This window comes from Athene noctua, chromosome 2 (genome assembly GCF_965140245.1).
Source record: "Athene noctua chromosome 2, bAthNoc1.hap1.1, whole genome shotgun sequence".
NCBI lineage: Eukaryota > Metazoa > Chordata > Aves > Strigiformes > Strigidae > Athene > Athene noctua.
This window is the reverse complement of record NC_134038.1, coordinates 125,701,050-125,720,871: the sequence shown is the minus strand read 5'-3', so window position 1 is coordinate 125,720,871 and position 19,822 is coordinate 125,701,050. Positions and strand designations below refer to the sequence as shown.

The 19,822-nt window shown below is 38.6% G+C and overlaps 1 protein-coding gene across 1 annotated transcript in view; it reads right to left on the bottom strand.

Moving 5' to 3' along the window:
* Positions 1-19,822, bottom strand: part of CUBN (cubilin) — a 149,698-nt gene that overhangs the window by 37,718 nt on the left and 92,158 nt on the right. The window contains exons 37-51 of the mRNA XM_074897979.1: positions 19,282-19,487; positions 17,807-17,988; positions 16,125-16,314; positions 15,202-15,399; positions 14,722-14,868; positions 13,655-13,845; positions 13,182-13,365; positions 11,669-11,843; positions 10,485-10,663; positions 8,581-8,790; positions 8,136-8,276; positions 6,208-6,389; positions 4,475-4,646; positions 3,293-3,499; positions 165-314 (exon numbers count right to left, since the gene is read on the bottom strand). Coding sequence (XP_074754080.1) covers positions 165-314; positions 3,293-3,499; positions 4,475-4,646; positions 6,208-6,389; positions 8,136-8,276; positions 8,581-8,790; positions 10,485-10,663; positions 11,669-11,843; positions 13,182-13,365; positions 13,655-13,845; positions 14,722-14,868; positions 15,202-15,399; positions 16,125-16,314; positions 17,807-17,988; positions 19,282-19,487 — 2,714 coding nt within the window. The remainder of the gene's footprint in view (positions 1-164; positions 315-3,292; positions 3,500-4,474; positions 4,647-6,207; positions 6,390-8,135; positions 8,277-8,580; positions 8,791-10,484; positions 10,664-11,668; positions 11,844-13,181; positions 13,366-13,654; positions 13,846-14,721; positions 14,869-15,201; positions 15,400-16,124; positions 16,315-17,806; positions 17,989-19,281; positions 19,488-19,822) is intronic.

The following is a 19,822-nucleotide window of genomic DNA, read 5'->3' as shown; positions in this document are numbered from 1 at the left end:
TGTTTGCTTTAGCTGGATATAAATAGTGGCAGGCACTGTGTAACTTTTGAGGACCTCTTTGAGAGTTGATCCCATAGTGTGTCTTCTCAGTATCACCAAATGAATAGCAATAGTCCCCAGAAGTGCCTCAGTCAGCAAGGGCAACAGTCTATCAAACCATTTACCTTCAAATGTGTAATGGGCCAAAAATCCTTTATCTTCTGTGTTTTCATCACTTACAAAGTGCACCCATATCTGGGGGGCAGCTATGACTAGTGGCACAGATGGTGCAGCCTGACCACAAAGTCTGGTTATTAGCTCTCCATCAGCATCCCCTGAATAAAGAAAGAAAAAAAATTACACTTTTTCAATCCTGAAAGAGCTACAGTAACATAAAAGAATACATAGGGCAAACATACATTTAATTTTGTTTTGACAAGAAAACAGAGAAAAGTACATATCACACTTAATAACTGCTTATTTGTAATAGGTATAGGTAGAGTGCTGCAGTTCACTGCTGGGATCTAAATCTTGACAATGAGGAAGTTCTCTCCAAATCTGTATTAATGATCCTTTTAATATCTTGGGCTCCTTCTCTCCCCTCCCTAACATCACACTTTCATTTTGTATGACCCATCAGACCCGAAAACACAGAAAGTGCCCCAGAACTGCAGACATTTTGGGGCAGAACAGTGGGAAGAGATGGCCCAAAGTTAACCAGGAGTTTGAGTTTTTTACCATATAGGGATGTGCTTCATCCATGAACAAGTTGTCACTGCTGTATTAATATCTCTCTGCCCTAGAGAGCTCAATATACTGTTCTCTGTATGGCAAAAAAATGCCAGCGTTTGCTCAAATCATTGAGACCTAAAAGGAAGGCACAACACAGGCCATTGCACTTCTGTGACACTGAATGTTTGCTCATTTTGGTGTAAGCTCTTATCCATCACATTGTTAGAAGTATCACTGTTGCTGTTTATCACTGCTGTGTTCTCAGAAGAAGGAAAGTAAGTTTAATAGCATTCCTCATGACATCCAGGCAATGCCATTCCTAAATTTGCTTCTCTAATAACCAGCAGGCTGCTGATCTTAAAAGTGTCCATTGAAAAACAACAATTAACTCCATGCAGAGTGGCAGGCTGCTCTTGCAAAGAAGGCAATAGAGCAAGAGGGAGAAACTTTGGGTGCTCTTCAAAGCCCGTTCACAGTTATGCCAACTAAGGTGGCTGAGTAACTTAATCTTTCTGTCATATACAATGACACGGCCACTATTTGAAATGCCCTGAAGCACAGGGATAAAAGGTGGCATATAATAAAATTCTATTAATGTAAATTACACTGACAAATGCTAAAACCTCTTTTGTTAACATACACTAAAAAAAATGATACTGAGCTGCACAAGCAGAAGACATTCATGATAAATTATGGTGGGGGTTTTTTTTAATAGTAATAATTTTGAGCATTAAAATGTGAAGTCTACTTTTTCTTTTTTGCACTTCTTACGAGGTGATTGACCATGTGACAGATGTGACCCAGGTTACTCCATCTCTACACTGTGAAAATTTACACCAATCACTGCTTTCATGAATGGCCAACTGGCCAGAGATCTAGACTGTTGATAAACAGAAAATGTAAACAGAAAGACTGTGCTGTAAGATTTGGTTCAAACTGAAGGGAATGGCAAAAGCCAGAAGTTAGTATTTCACTGTAGCTATATGCTCAGCTGTACTACCATGTACAGACTACATGCACATGCCTGATAATACTGTAACTTAATATAAGGACTTACCCTAAGAAATTTGAAATATTTACTTTATCTTTTTAGATTAAATATTTATCAAAGTCAATTCTGCATTTTTTTTTTCGTTCAGTACCATTAAGTGTGTTGTATGAGTAACTCAAAAGAATTTTACACATCTCTGTTTCATTTGGGGTCTCTCAGGTGACTTCTTGTTGAATTGGACCCTTCCCCAAGTTCACATCTGCTGTGTTGAGAGTCTCAAACAGCACCTGTCTGACTTTAGTGATATTCTACACTATCTACATCTCGGCGCCCATTAAATGTTACTTGTCAGCATACAAAGCTGACATTCATTTGACATGAGACTGGTTGTGAAACTGAAGATCCATCAGTATGGCCAAAATGAACATTACTATTTAGATGACAAAACTGTGTAGGGCAAAAGACAACTACATTTTTACCTCTTTCCTTTTCTTGTATTGCCTGGAGGCCTGAGGATCACAGTAAGTGAGAGCAGTGGGAACTGATGAGTAATGGACCAGATATATTTTATTATTTCTTTCTCTGAGTTCTCTTTCTGTTATTTCCCAGCATCAGTGCATATGTGGGAGGGAACTGTTAGGCTATGCAGCTATGCATGCTTTGGCTCTACACAGGACAAGCTGATACTATACAACCAAGAGCTATCTTTCAAATTAATGCAAATAAGGATGTAAGAGATTACTGCTCTCAACTTCCCCGCCCCGCCCCTTTCATAAACAATCTCCTAGTAAATTAGAACCTGCTCTCTCTGGGACTCACAGATACAGCCTCTCAGTGAAAAAGACAGCTGGAGCTTTCATACTACACTTGGCATTAGCTGAGTGACTTTCATATGACATTTCCAGTTGCTTGCTCTTATGGATAGCTAAAGATACTCAAATATGCAGAGATATTACTGGTGCATTAATCCTGTGCTTGTTTTCCTTTTAAATGCTTTAGTCTGTATTTTGTGATGCAGTCTCACAGGAGATATGGATTTGTTTTTGAAGAATCGTCTTATAGAGTACAAAAGTGGGGTACAAAGTGGGTATGCAGCCCAGAGGCTATGAATAATTAAAGCATTCTTTGCTCCACTCCTGCTGTCTCTGGAGATATTTCAGGAGCGGGGAGAGAATGGGCTGCGGACCAAGTAAATTGTTTTGATGACTCCAGCTTCCCTGACTACCGTCTTTCAAGGGATATCTCTCTTTACAAGGGACAGTGAAATTTGTATTGTCCCTTGTAAAGAGAGAGTCAGGTGTGTATTGCAACCACCAAAACAATTTATCCTCCAAAGGTACCTATCCAGTCTTCCATTTTTTCCTCTGAAAGAAAGGGTGACCATATCCATGCATCCATTGCTCTGGCAGTGAAATCCCACTCCTGGTCTAGGAGGCAACATGTAAGGCATGCATGTGAACACTCTCTCAAATGTACAGATCCTACAACAATCATTCTCTGCAAATATATATGAACAAGATTTCACACTAACACAGTTGCACAACTAGAATCCTGATAGGCTTAATCTATTCTCCTGCTGAATATACAAACCTATTCGTAACTCTAGGTAGTCATATTGGCAGTCCTGGTGATGTTCCAAGTGGAAATCCTCAAAAGAGATATATATGGATGAATTATAGTGGGAGGGGTTTTCAATGGTCCATTCACAGTTCAAGTTACTTGTGTAATTTTTGACACCATCATAACCAGGAGAAGAGAAGTTCCCACTTGCATATCCCATCAGGGTTCCACCACAAACTGCAGAAACAAAAATATAACTTTAAAAAAAAGTAATAATTTTTGCATGAAGAGAAATCTTGCCCCTGTTTATTCTGATGTGTGCATGTCAGCAAGCATATGCACTGATTAGATCAAAGCTTTTTCCATTTTCTACCTTTTTTATAATTTACTGCTGTGTACAATAGAATTCTTGCCTAGTGTCCTGGAATTTATTGGCAAGTCTTTAAAAACACATGTGTAAAGCAAAGAAAAAATTGTTCATGGTATCAAATAAAATATTTCAGCAGAACCACCAACACAACACGCATTATTTAACTTTTTGGTAAAATCCCACAGCAGCTTCAGTTCAATATTGCTCAGCTCCACCCATTACCTAATTCTAGACTTGAGATTTTTCTGGAACATACCCTCAAGAGCAGTACACTCATGCTATAGTAGGATGCTTGTGAAGGGAATTAAAAAATCAAGTTCAAAAGACTCAAGGCTGTAGTAGTAAGTCTCTGCCAGCTGCCTCCTCTCTGGAGGCTGAGCTTGCAAAAGTAGGGTAGCTGCACTCTTTCTCAAGCTACAATAAAGCAATTGCCCCCCTGAGTAATAAGGAAGCACTTGAATTATTCAAGTTGTCTATGGCACTATGCTTTTTGGATCTTTTCATGGAATAAGGCCACTTCAGACCATCTCTTACTCAAGACTAAGTACAAAACAATAAATCAGTAGTGAGAGTAAGGACTGTGATCCATAACTGAGGTTCTTTTCATTTGAAATTTGACATAACTGGCACATAAAGTCTGTAACTCCCAGAGATTCACCATTTTTCACATCCTTTCAACTAATTAAAGATATGTGATATACTTCCACCAAAGAGATGTAAAAGAGAAAAGAAAGGTATCAGAGGTTTTTTGTTTGTCTAGGTCATTTTTAGACATGTGCCAGTACTTCAACTATGAAATGACTCACCAAAGATCAAACACTTAATTCAAAAACACACACTACCTGCATCTTCACTAGACGTGTATGATACACTGAAGCCTCTGGTGGCACGGGACATATCTGTTACCAAAATGACTTTCATTGTGTTTCCAGAGGATTTCACCTCAGTGCCTGGATTTACCTCTCCACAAAGCTTGGCCAGCCGGGGAGAGTTCTGTCTGAGGCCATTGTAAACCTGTTGGGTCAAAATGAACTCTTATGAGATCAAAATACAGTCTTATGAGCATCTCCTGTATCATTTAACAGTGCTTCATATCTTTAATACAAGGTTCATCGATGTCCTTCATGGCAGGTTAGTTCCTAAATCTACTCAAAACCTTGGAACAAACTTCCATTGCCTTGAGTAGATGAGGCTCTGAAGTAAAACATCGAAAACACCTTGCTTATTTTGGCAAAACACAAACAAATGCTCTCTTTTTTTTGTTTTGTTTTTTTTTTTTTTTTTTTTAAACCAGAAATTGAAACAGTTTGATTGGGGAAAATACTGTATTTTGACTCATTATCTATATCTTCACTTAATCACTTAATAATGTCAGTTACTGATCATATTCATGCCATTTCAAATGAACATCTTTGTAGTCTTGTTAAAGCCAACATCAGCTTTATCAAAAATCTCCTCCAAAATATTCAGTGCTGGTGGGTATTTCTGATTAGCTGAAACATTTCACTTCTTGATGATCCAGATGTATTTTGCAGTTTCTTTCATACAGCCTTTAGCCTAGGAGTTAATTTCCTTCTTTCTACCACTATGTCAACAGTGCAAGCAAGGCAAAAATGATGTTTCCCACTGAGATTTGGAATACATTATAGTGCTGAAGGCACAAAAGCTGGCAGGACAGATCTTCCTTTAAGAGATCATTACTTCATTAATCGATAAAAAGCCAGCTCCCCATGGTCTGTCTAAGGCATCTGTGAAGGAAAACAAGGGGAAGATCATCTACAGATCACAAGGGAAAACCAATTTACCCCCTCACACTTACGCAGGGGCTATTTCTGATCACACTAAAGCTAATCCTGTGTTTGCACTGCTAATCTGAACAAATGGGAAACTAAACTAGATCTTCCATTCCTGCAATTTCACAGAGGAATCGTATTTTTGAGGCATTTGTACATATGACCAGGTCCAGTTCTGTGTGCCAGGTTTGATTTTTCTTGCACTAAACCAAAAATCTAAAATAACCATGATAAAATAACCAAACTCTACTTTTTTGAAGATGGGGTGACATATAGGTGGGATTTCCCTATCTTTCTTTCAGAATATTCAAGGTCCAACACAGTAGCAGTGATTTGTTGCAATCTTAGGCTTTTTCTCTTTCCTTCTTTTTTTTTTTTTTTTTTAATTGACAACAATAAGTCACAATAGCAGTAACAACCTCCAAAGTCAAAAGACACCTCTGAACTGACTAATGGACTTTATATCCACAGAGAAGAGACATTGTAAGCTTTCAAAAACCACAGGGCTTTTTTCCATAATTGATAAAGAGCCAATTCCAATTATTTCAAGTCCTCTCCTCTGGCTGGATGACAGTTACAAAATTTCCATATTCTAAAACAAGCGGATGAGTTTAGACACCCTACAGAGCTCATTTTCTCTCACCTGTTTTCCCTGGACTAAATTATGATTTGTCTTAAAACCAGATGTAGACCTATAAATGAAATTTCAGCTCTATCATGTCCATCAATGTTCCACAAAGGGATTAGGAAGAGTTCTTTCTGCCTTCACACCCAATACTCACAGCCACATAATCTGATGAGCACCTCCAGTGTTCTTCAGTTTTCATATCATTAAAGGTTAGAGTCACACGTCGGCCTTCTTCCACTGTGATCCTCCATTCACACACTCGATTATGTGGGTATAGGTTGGGATAGTTGGGTGAAGTAAATGTTCCAACAGGGGCATTAAAATCCCCACCACATTCTGAAATACCCAAATATTGGGACACTTCTTAAAGAATTGCTTATAGACCTATAGCAAAAAACACATTAATAATGCAAGAAAAAGAGATCCTGAGAAGTTGATTGCCTATCCTGTCCATATGTTTGTCTAAACAGCTATGTTCCTGCCAGCCTTTATCACTCAGCTGTAAATGTAGGTCAATATTAATTGACCATAGCAGCTCCTTTTAGTCTAATTATTAATATTTCCTTCTCTGAATGGCTCATGGGAGGCCTCAGAAGCCTGAGTGAGACACAGGCTTTGATGCCAAGTGATATAAGCCTCTCACTGTGGCAGGACTGAGACATTTCTGCCTTTCAGATGACTGGGCAGAGGTACACAGAACAAGTAGGGTCTTAGAGTGGGTAATGATGAAGAATGTGTTTTTCCTCTGCTGGTTAACAGAAGTAGAGAAAAAGCTTTCAGGGATTTTAACCAACGCTTTTTCGGTTATTTCGTGTTTTTCCTGTCTTTGTTATGAACATCAAATTGTGCTCTGAGGAAAGAACACTAAAGATCTTGGGTACAGAGTGCATTTTTCTTCTGAGACTAATGGTATAAATTTATCAGCTTACACTTGATTTCTTTTTAAAATAGAGATATAGTTTAATGGACTACAGTGGGAGATTTAGTCCCTTTCCTCAACTCTCACAGGCTCCTGCAGAACAGTCTAATCTGTGTATCCACCTGCATTAAATTGTTGCTAATACAGTTTATCTTCTATGGTTGCATAACAGGGTCCTGGGAATGGAATAACATTCTTTTGGAGTTTGTTTTCCCCTCTGTTATTTTACTGCAGAAGCAAACATGAAGAATAAGGAAGCTTTCAGCTGAACTTCTAAATGAGCTGGAAGGAGTTAAGAAGAGTTGTCAAGGAGAATTTTCAAGACTGCTACTGCAAAGAATTTCTTAAAAAGAAGCCATATTTTGTCAGGACAATCGTTGCATGGCACTAAAGAATGTGAAAGAGAAGTGTGAGGCAAGAATAGGTCTATGTCCTTAGTCCTGATCTGAGCAGTTCTTTGAAGCCATTGTGCTCAGGACAAGAGGCAATGGGCACAAACTGAAACACATGGAATTCCACCTGAACACATGAAAACACATTTCTCTGTGAGAGTTGTTGAACACTGGAATAGACTGTCCAGAGAGGTTTTGGCATCTCTATCCCTGGAGACATTCAAAACCTGACTGGCTACAGTCCTTAACAACTTCCTCTACCTGACCCTGTTTGAGCTACCTCATCTCCAGACGTCCCTTCCAGCCTCAAAGGCTCTGCAGTTCTGTGATTCTGCTTAAAACCTATTGGTTAAAAACTATTGGTTTTAGGGAGATTTAAGAATGCACTCACCTCAGAGGGACAGAATAACATAAAGGAAAATCACAGCATTTCTTTACCTTCCTCCTTACCAAGAGAGATGTGGGGAGGGTATGTTAGGACACCCCTGGACTGATTGTTGTGGAAGAGGGTGCTTCATTGTGTGAGACCCACACAGATGGCAACATCCATTATAGTGGAAGACTGCTTGCCTCTCAAAGTTTCAGCTTGGCTAAGTAGTGATCAAAGAGCCCTATTCATTTTTAATTCATATTACCCCAGAGTTTAAATTTAAGAGCAAATACACACCACTCCAAGAATAAGTGATCTACAACATATGCTGTATTACTGCAATTACAGACTGTGGTATATGTTGCTTCCCTGAAAGTAACTTGCAACCTTACAAATCTAACCTTCAGTACTGGAATAAAAGTGCAGTCTGAATCCTCGGGCATTGACTGATCCATCAGTGACAAACTTGACATAAGCAAAACTGTCAGAGGTGTCCACAGCATCAGGGAGAGTATTACCACAGTACCTGCCCAACAAATTTCCTGCAAAAATCAAATACAGAAAGAAATCTTATATCAATATATTGTTTATGTTTATATTGAAGGATCACTTTCCAATTTAACCAGACAGGTGGGAGTAAACTAGTAAAATCAAGTTATTGCTGGGAAATAGAAGGATTTTGTTTGCCTTACTTTGCTTTAGCAAGCGAGGCAGACAGAAGCAAATACAATGTATATGTTGAAAAAGCTCACTTTGTACGCAAAGGGAAATGCTTTCAGGAACCTCTAGTGAGGTTTCATAGTAGTACTAGGGAAGGGAAGAAAAACACTAGAATAATTCTCAGACCAGAAGCGTTGTATTCTCGGATCTCCACAAAGTCATTTGTGCATTCAGAGGAGTTTTGGATATCTAGGCCTTCTAGTCTGATGGTAAGATAGTGGCCCCTGGGACCCTGCAGAAACCATTCGCACAGCAGGTTGTCTTGATAATGAAGCTCAGGGTACCCCGTGCTTTCAATGATGCCGCTTTGTCCTATCACTGTCCTGCCACAGGGAGCTGCAAAAGGAAGAACATTGACTGAAGGACCTCAGAGAGATGACCTTTCTCCTAAACAAGACTTAAAGCTAAGGCACAACTGACTTGTTCTCTAACTGTGGTAATAAAACAGCAATTGCCTTCCAATTAAAAATCTTCTGCATTCTCCTAATTGAACCTGTCCTCATTTGTTGTTTTGATTTTTCACATACCCCCTTCCATTTCAAGCATCCCTTCCTCTCTGTCATATCTTCTATTAATTTGAAAAACTCACAGAGTTCAAGGTCTGTATCTATTCTTTACCCATGTCCATATTTACCAGAAAATCATGGAAAACTATATCAAATAATTATAAAGAAATTTAGTTTGCTAAATGTGGATCTACATTTTTAATGACTGAAAAAAATTGACTGCTGGTTTGGGCCTACAGCTATGGTTCAGACTCCTCTTTCCTGCAGTCCCTTCCTGTTCACATTCCACTCCTTTTGATGCCTTGGTAAAGGATCACTGCACAATCTGGGAAACAGCTATTTTTAGTTTTCTTTCTCTGAAAACTCGTTTCTCTGTGGTACTTGCAAACATAAATTCACAGTTGTAAGGCTTACAGCAAATAATATTCTCAGGTGGAATTTATTGGATTTTACAGTGTATTCTGTGTGTCTGCGAGTTACAATCTTTTTGTGGCAATAACAGTTCTGTTGGTACTCTCTACTTTTCTGAGTGACTAGTGCTTTGTTCCAGGATGACCGGCATACAGCTGAGATACTGTAAATCTGTTATGGGTAAATATAAATTGTGGCTTCATATACTAACAGTGTTTTCTTGCAAGCAATGTTTTCTTGCAAGTTGTTTCAGATTTCACATTCAGAAATGTAATAGCACACTATATTGGCTTAAGTGTTTGAAATCTAACACAACCAGCAAAATTCTGTGTAAAGCAATATAATCCACCACTTTTCCTTTGAGAAATTAACAGCCCTAGACTTTCCTATATGAGTGATACTTGTGTAATAGCTGCTACTCTTTGAAGATTATTAATATTATTTAAAAAAAAAAAAGTAGCATATTTCTGAATCTGATCAAAGACTATTTTTTATTTAATTTTAGAACTTTGCCAGTGCTTTCTAATCTGGTTTTGCATCTTGAAAGCAAATAATTTTAAAGTATTCTTTTTCCCACCTGACCAATAATGGTTCTTACTGTTTGTTCCTTTTTCAGTCTATTGTGCTGCCCCCGTTTGTCTAGCAGCATTCTTATAATAAATTGGTTTACATTTACATAGAGAAGCTCCTCATTTGTTGTTCTCCTGCCAACCCTCAGCTGCTCTTTGCATTACCCTTCGGAATCCTGCTCATGAAAATCACACTAATTTTGCAGGCTGAAAATCAGATTAATGTTACATGACTTTATCCGCATCAACCTTTTGTTCCTACTGCCCCTTTGATAATTGTCTTTGACAAAAGGTTATCCAGTCTTTGTTTCCATTGCTGCAGATCTATGAGCACCTTCCTATTCCTATTTCCATAATTTTCACCTCTTGCTAGGTGCAGAACATGCTGATGTTAACCCATATGACGATTCTGATGCCTTAGCTCTAACACTAACTGAAAGATGCATGTATCTGTTAGTCCACCTCATATGCATTATTTAAGCCCCATTACAAAAGCCTGACACTTGAGACCAAAATCTTCTCTAAAATCAGAGAAAGTGATTACCCATGGAGTATTTAGCATTGAATCCCACGTGTGTGGCACTGCTGTCAGACCTGAACCTCAGGTACATGACGGCTCCTGAGGATCTCTGCAAGCCTGGCATCAAACCTCCACACAGCTTGGCAATGATGGGGGCAGTGGAGTCGGCGCCATTGCGTAGCTCTAGGTAACTGGAAGTGCAGCTAGGATTGGAGAGAATTTTCTGTTCAATATATAGCAGTAATGGTTTGAAATCATTTCAGTGTGCGTAGAAAGCCATGAAGCTGTAGCGAATTAGATTAGTTTCCATGCAGTGTGACCAGGACAGAATCAGCAAGTTCATAATCAATGATAGTTATGTAATAATTGAATTAAAGGAATGCTGGAAACATTGAGAAAGACTCATCCCAAGCCCAGTCTATGATCAGAAGCAAGTCCTGGGGAGGGGTATGAACAGCACTGATAGAATATTTGTGACCATCTTTAACATTTGGCAGCATTTGGATTCAGAAGATTAAGTCTCATTGATGGCTGTTCAGTAAAGGAACAGATAGAAAACAGATGAAAGGAATAAAAATTCCAGATCTGGGGGTTTACTTAGTGGGCATAAAACCCCAATATCTTAAGTAACAGCATTTGCACCTTCAGAATGGTGCAGTGTCCTCGCGATTCTCCATCCTGCACCATTTTTTCTGGACATGGTCTCACAGGTGAGGCTCACCTTCACCATATAGTGGTCCAGCCCCAAATCAATGAAGTTACATCAGCTGGAAACTAGGCCATGTTTTATGCTTCAGGTAGGGGGTGAAAAACACATAGACCCATTGCAAATTAGAAGACGGGCAATGAAGGAGGCAGAGAAATTGTTCTGGTGGTAATCCATTGGATTTAAAAGCACCTGAGAGTCAAAATGACTGAAAATCTGCATATGAAATGGCTAGAGGGCGCAGATTTTACAGAAAGCCCCTTTCTACCATGGATGCTTCCCACTCACTGTCTGTTATATTCATTTCTGTCATGTACTCTAAAGTCCTAGGAATGTATACCAGTGGCCTGATAGCTTCAGTGGTCTCATTCAAAAATTTCCTAACCACTTTTGATTGTAAATCTGGAAGTGCACTCTGGGAGAGATTAGAGAAAGTAACAAGGAAAGAAGAATCAGAATGGAGTCTCTGAAGAATCACAGGCAGAATAATGTGGATGTATACTTTGGTGAAGGTTCAATGTAAAACTGATCTTCAAATTGCAGCTCTACTGCATGTCCATTAGGAGCAGTTATGGTCCAGACACAGTCAGCATGAGGGGGATAATTGCTTGGATAGTTGGGGGAAGATGTATATCCACTGGGGTTGAAATCATTGATATAAATATTTCCTCCACAAGCTGGGAAAAAAAAAGATCACCAAAAAAAAATAACATGTTAAGGAAATGGGTGAGGCATCAAAAATATGAGTTATCGCTATATTCCAACACAATTTCCTTTCGGTGTCATATAGTTACATCAAAACCAAATGCATTTTACTACTTACTGTGGGAAAACATTTTAATGCAGTAGAATTCTATGTTCCTGGGCTCCTGCTTATCTAATCCTTCTCATTTTCAGATGTTCAGGACCCTGAATTACATCAGTATTAGTTCTTCCTTGGATTGCTTCTAAACCAAGCAGGAAACATTTTTCTTGCCTGGTTCCTATCCCAATTCCCAAGAGCTAGAAAGCCTACAAGTCAGACCCATCAATGCTTCTGTGAATCGTTTCCCACTTCTGTTTTCCAAAAACTGAAATGTCTGAGACAATAATGAATGTGTGAAGAATGCCAGTCAGAACAAACATGAGCATTTGTTCGGGTCCTTTATCCTATAAAAATATCTTTATTTTGACAAGAACCTTTCTGTCAAAACCCCCCACTATGTTCTACCAATACTGGTTTAACACAGTGTTTAATCAAGTTTTATAAATTAAAATGGTATAAATACTATTGTATAGCTTTACCCATTCCCTTTATGAATCCCCTACAATAATGCTAATAATGATTCTTTGTGGCAGCAAGGAAAAGTAGGCAGAAAACAAGCACTTAAAAATTTTAGTAGATTGACAGGTTGCCTTAGTTGTATTTAGTTACACTCTTTAACAGGAGGTCTCCTGGTGTCCCAAGTGGCATGTGTCATGAATACAGTAGAATAACTGCAAATGCCAAGTCCCTGATTTACCCATGGGACTGAGTCTCCATTTTTTTCATTCTTTCAAAAAATGTGAGCTCTGGTAAGGAAGGATATTTTCTCAGCTGAGAGTGGAGCTTGTGAGAAATGTTACCACCTTTCTAGACACACTAGCCTAAATCATTCCTGACATCGTTTAGCACCTGCACTGTGTACTATATGTTCAAAATAATGTTCTTGTTTCCAGGGTTTTTTTCCTTTCCTGTATGAATTTTGAACATCTCTTCCTAACTATAGATGCTATTTCCCTGCTAAAGGGTTTCCCCTAAGGTTTTTTTTTAAACTTTAATATCTCTGGTTTCCATGACCTGTAGCTGGCTCTCTTTAAAAAGGAAAAATCTGACAGTAGAATCAGAAGTCATACACTAAAGAAGGAAATGGGACATTTTTGCAGACATCAGATTTTACCAGGGTTGGGACTTATATCAAGAACTTCTTTTAAAAGGACAAACTAAAAGTTATATCTATTTTGTTGTAGAATTTAAGTTTAGTTCCTAGACTTACCTAGACTCTTAGCCTCGTATTTCAGTTTGAATCCTTGACCCTCACTCCTGCTGTCAGAAACGAAGTGGACAAACAGCTGATTATCTGTGGTGTACATGGTAGAGATGGGGCTGCTTCCACAAAATCGTCCATTCCCTCTTCCAGACACCAAAGGTGGAGCAGCATTATCTAACCCATTCTTCAGCTAGAAGAAGAGAAATTGCTAATATCAACCAAACAGCCCTGAAATGTAAAATTTGAGCAAATACCATCTTAATGCTTCCAGCCGAGTGGGAAAACAATAACCTAGTGATTAATTAATGCAGAGCAATAAATAAGAGAGAGAGAGAGGGAGAGAAATAATCTGTGTGGTATTTCTCTTTGGTATCATCTGCACCCCTGGACAACCTGGTAGGCCTTAGTGGCACTGAAATCTGTGAGATTTAGTGGTTTTAATAGCTTTGAGAACTTGGTGACCTAGCCAATAACCTCACCTCTACATAATCTCCGAAGTTGCAGGAAGTATCCTCACTCTTAACCTGGAAAGGCTGTTCAAAATGGACAGCAATGATAAATCCGGAGGTTACCACTACATGCCAGGAACAATTCAGATTAGCAGCATAGTCTTGAGGGTAGTTGGGGGATGTTATCACACCCCTACCTGTGTGTAGATAGCCTCCACAACCTGAGAAAAAGGAGTTGAAGCAAAATAAAAGATATTAGCATCAACTATTCACATATCCATTTAGACAAAAACCCTGTCTCCTAAAAGGAAGATATGACAGGTAAAAGCAAATGTTGAAGCAAGTGTGTGAAGAGTTGAGGGGCATAGAGCAATGCACACAATGAATGATCTCCCAAATACAAGTTAGTAGATTGGAAGACGACACACACCAAACATCTTGACAGTGAGACTCAGTTCTCAGATTAACAGATGAGTAAGCAGGCAGCTATGCCAAGGACCTCCCATGGCATGAGCATATTGTTACACTGAGTATATTGCTTCTAGCCACGGACCAAACCACTGTCACCTACTCAAGCTGCCTGTCAGAAAAACTTCCCCTGGCTGCCCACTGTTATCATAACACCTTCCTTAATGCTTCAACCCATTCAGGAATCTGTTATCATCCCTGGGTGCACGTGGGAGGAGGGGTGCCACTGGAAATTGCTGACATTCCTGCTGGAATTTACACAGCTTTCTGCATCTGTCTCTGGTTTGTGTCTATGCTTTGAGTCATTTATTTCCCTCTCTTAGTTGGGCATTCTTTCACTTTTCAGCTGAACTGTTATAAACTTAGGCATACATTTTTCTTACTTCTGAAAAGTGACTGGTCTGGTTGAATTATGCTTTGTTGTATTATATTGCTGGGAAAATAGCAAATTTTACCTTTGCAGAGTCAGACATTTATCAATGCATATTCATAAGATGTGAATAGTTGGTCTGTGTGATTAAGTTGATAGACTGTGGACAGATGTTAAAAATGCCAGTCTTTTCTTTCCTTACCCCATTGTTAACAGCAAGGCAGACATTTATCTGAGGGAGAAGAGAAAGAAATCTTACTTTTGTGATAAGAGGCATTAAATCCAGCTCCAGTGACACTTGCATCTGACATGAAGTGGATGAACATTGCCTCTCCAGTTGATCTTACTGGCCCAGGAGGTTCTTGTCCACAGACAGTAGCCAGCACTGGAGAAAGGCTAGTGTCTCCTGAGATCAAAAGAAGACATGCTAGTGTTAAAACCAAAGCAACTCACATCTGCCTGTTGGTTGTTGTGGCTCACATTTGCAGGCAGGTGTTTTTCAACATCTTTACCCCACTACAGATTGAGATATATTTTTATAGACTACCAAATAGTTGGCCAGACCTTGCTAGTTTTATTTTATCTAGCAGAATGTCTCAGCATAGAGGAAGAATACTGATTTAGAGCACATTTCCATTGCTATCTAGATTGCTTAAGCTCAATGGACATGAGAATTCCAGGTACTGGACTTTGGGGATCTATTGCACACTGTTAGGGCAGGGCAAGATTGGCTTCTCACCGTCTTGGATAATAAGTTTGTCATAGTTGCATGAGCTGTGAGATTCTATGTCTAGGGCCAGGATATTGAACTCTACAGTAGATCCAGGAGCTCTGATAAGCCACACACAGTCAGCAAAATTTCTGTAATTCATGGGCCAGCCCGGTGAAAAGAGGAATGAAGGTGTTTCTCCAGTTGTTACAGTCCCTCCGCATGCACCTGGAACATACAAAAAGACAAAAATGAAAGCATCCACTTTCTAAACTGAACACTCCCCTCGTATAATTTGACAGTCCTATAATTAAGCACAATGGGGACACAGTGACGATGTGTGCAGTCACAGGAATGCGTTTCTTCAACTTCAGTTTTGACTGGGAGTACAATATCTGAAAACCCGAACCTATAAGGATGTTCCTGTGCTACCTTTAGACTTAGAAAGAAGACACTGCATTATGTCTTAGTTTTCTCTTGTTGAACTAGCTCAGAGAAAATCAGTGGTACAAGAAGCATATTCCCTCTCCTTCCACGTGCTATTTGTCAGAGGTACATGATTATACTGAGCATATTCTCTTTATTTATGGATACGATATGCATTATAGTGAAAGGTTTCATATCACAATGGCCATTGATTTAAGAAAGGTATTTCAAGAGGGATATTTTTTCATGAAAGCATATAAAATGTTTAGCTTTCATGAAATAACTGTGTAAAGAAAAATGCCCCCCTATCAACATACTTAGTTTTAAACCACTGTAAAACAGTATATCTGTAAGTCCCTAAAAATTGTTTTTAAAAGCTATTAAAATGCTTAAATTAAATGAAAACTTTCCCTCTGTTAATAACTAGGGCTTTCTCCAGTGGGGAAATTGGTTTGGAGCTTTTTAAGTAAATCTCCATATATCACTGGTTATATCACTTTTACCTGTGCAACCCACTGAAAACCCACCTCTAACAATGGTGTGTGTAACAGCAGAAGCATCCACTGCATACCACTCCAAAAGAAAGCCTTTTCCTGTCACAGACACATCTGACTGGAACTGGATTGTCATCGAACTGCCAGAGGATGCAAAAGAAGCAGAGTCTGCACCACAGTATGTTGCAATAAGACGAGAATGAATGGAGGGCCCATCATAAACCTGCAGAGAAAAGAATGGTGCCATTCGTCACACAGGCAGATTATCATCCACCCCATACTCAGCAAGTTTCAAAGGAGAAAGTTACTCTCTTTAAATGAGTGAGGGATCTTTCAGCAAATCCAAGTTAGAGATAAACCTTTCTTAAAAAAATGGAAGAAAATTTCCCTTTCTGTTAGATACGTGAAGCTTTCACAGAGGGATCTGAATGGAAACCACCAAATTCAGCTCATTCCCTATCACAAGCCATGGACTGGCATCCTGCATTAAAAAAGTCTGCCAGTACAATCTTGTTCCTTGCTGGCGAAAAAAACAAGATCTGCAAGAAAAAGCTAAACCTTGTGGGTTGGGTTTTTTTTTCCTTTTTCCCCCTGAGGAACAAATATTTTAAATTCTATTAAATAAATATGCAATAATATTGTTTTCATTTTATGTATTTATAAGCCAAAATCTTGCATGGTTAAAAGATGCTTCTCTTTTGCCACCTTTCAAACTTATTTGTGTTCTTGTCCTCTTTCTCGCAGTAAAAAAGTGTCCAGTACAGAAAGCTAGGAAATATTAACTAAACACTAACATTACATTGAAGATCTGATCTTTGAGTCAGGTTAAAGGTCAGGCATTAATTCACACCCACTGAATGTCTGGCTGATTTAAGAAACTCATTTTGCCTTCAGGGGGACTGACAAAGAAAGGCAGGCTGAGTTATAAGAAAGAAGATGCTGTTAAAGTCTGACATGAGATGAAGGAAAAAGTTATATTTCTTTTTGGAACTAATATTAAATTTGGATATCAGTGAATTAATAATGAATTTCATATACTGAATATCTTGAACTTGTATTAATTCTCTCTTTCTCAAAGATGAAAAAGATAATTGGAGAATCAGCTGGTTAAAATTAAAAAAAAAAAAGTCAATAAGAGATTTACCTTATTTAACTGTTATGTTTAGCTACGTTCAGAAAGAAGTTGTTGCCTCTGTTGCTCCATTTTGCTTAGTACCATGCGTGCTGTGTTTTTTAGCCTGGTAAGGTGGCTAAACTGTATTACAGGAGGGTACACAAAAACAATCAAACAGGAAGAAAAAGGTACCTTTCTACTGCCAACAGCAAATTACTGATCCACAGAGCAAAGAAGGACAAGTACAGGATTTTAAAATAACCTTATTTTTAGAGGCATTGAAATGTTATTATCACTGTTGTCCTCAACTGAACTCAACAGAGCAAATCTGACCTGAAATTCTTAGATTTGAAAATTCAGGATTGTACCATTGTGGACTTATTTGTAACAGGTTTCAAACTTACAGACTGGAAATATCTGTTAGGGAGCCAAAGAGTATGTAACCATTCCTATAACTAATAATTTATGAAAAGATGACATAGCAAAACTAGTAAGGCACACCTGACCCTCAGAAATTCTTCCCATTCCTCCTGTAGGTTTCTCTATTCATCATTTTTATCAAAGTTAATCAAAATAAAATAACTTCTCACAATGAAATCACCTTTAGCTTGTCATAATGGCATCCATGATGATTTTCAATATCCATCTGCAGGATATGGCCATGGATAACTTGTGAAGCATTAACGCTTATTCGCCACTGGTAATTGGAATTGTGAGGGTAACTTCTGGGCCACTGGGGTGAAGCTATTTGTCCTCTGGTTCCCACAATGTCATTTCCATACACTGAAAAACAAGAGAGACAACTAATGCCTCTAATTCATATAGATTAAAAGAAGCATTGAGCCCCAGCCTGGAACGTAGCTTTCATTTCAGCCCATCTGACTTAATTTACTTAGGACTAGACAGTGCTGTGAGGCATAGACTTGTGTCTCAGGCAGTTCTAGGATGCACATCTAATTATTTTCTTGTTCTGAGGGATGCAGTGTGTTCTTATCTGAAGGTAATTACCCATTTGAGACGTGTGGCTCTAACCATAGGAGAGGCAGTAAAATGGCACATCTAAATTCCCCCCTGACTCTGCCTACTTCATGTTCATTTCTTCCCAAGAAGCATTAAATAATAAAATTATTTTTTTAAAATGCCTTTGTGTGTTTGGTGAAAAATGGTTCTGATCTGATTGGGCTCTGAACTATTGATAATCCCTTTTGAAAATGAGCAGTAAAAGTCTCAAAGGAAAATTATTAGAAGTTCAGCTTGCATAATCAGAATGGCTGTGGATGTTTAGTTTCAGTAGTCCGTTCATGGAGCAAATGAGACTGATGCTTGCAATGGTCCCTTGAAATTTTGGAGCTATAAACTGACAACATTTCCTTTTCTTCTAATTCTGTTCCTGGTTTCATCTGGTTGATGGTGTCTAGATCCAAACTGGAAGATTGACAGTGTCATACTCAAAAAGCAAAATGGAAAGGTGGGAAATAAATGCTTTTCTGTTGATTTGTCAATTGCCTAATAGATGGCAACATAAATATTAAATACTATTGCTCACTCTCAGGTAGCAAAGACATTTGGTCACATATTTTTGCTCTTAGAGGAGGCTAATGGTAAACTCGGGTTGCCATAGAAGTTTTTAGTATATAGTCTTATTCATATCTTTACAGCCCAATACCACTAAAGAAAGAATCTGAAAACTGCTTGATAAACTGTACGAAAACAGTCAGTGAAATAGAGGACATTTTATTTTCTGTAATCCATGGAATTTTTTGCTTCTAGAAGGATAATATGATCAATCTGAAAAATTATTGTCTGTTATGATAATTTAAAAGATAAAATTGTCTTGTCTGATTCTCTGCTTATGTTATACTTAATATACTTACATACACACAAGTTCTGTTCTGACATGTTTTAGACAATCCCTTTACATTCAGTAGATATTTTACAAAATACTTTCTAAGTGAATTTACACCCTTGCTGACATCCCCAAACATTTTGTAATAGACTTTACAGGACCAAACAATCACATTTTTTGAATCATTTTTTGAAGTTTTATGAAAGAACAATTAAATAACATTTACTTACAGTGAGAGAATGTGGCCCTGAAGCCAACATCAGTGCCTGAGCTGTCTGAGACAAATTTGACCCACAGGACATGTCCAACAGTAGACATATTATTTGAAGGCAAGGAGTTTCCGCAGAATCGTCCTGCCAGCGTGCCTGTATCATTCCCTTCACGAATCTCCAGGTAATCTTTGGTGCAGCCACTACTATCTTCCACCTGAAACGCTCTATTTCAATAGCAGTAGAAGAGCATTAGCAGGCATATGACTGGTACATACTTCAGAGTCTGCCCTGCCAGGCCACTCATCCCCATCGCTGGTATCCTGTTCTAACAGTTAAGAAGAGGGCAGCAACAGAACCCTCCAGAACCCAGAGGTCACTGCTTATCACCTGGTGGTGCTGCTGATACAGGGCCCTCTCTTTTCTAGCCCCTTATTTTCTGACAGAACTTCCGTTTGCAAAGTTATAATTTTTAAAGAGTTTTCAAGCCCTTGTTTCTTGCTTCTCCCACAACAACCATGAAACACAGAAAACCCCTGATACATAGAACAGATTTTTAATA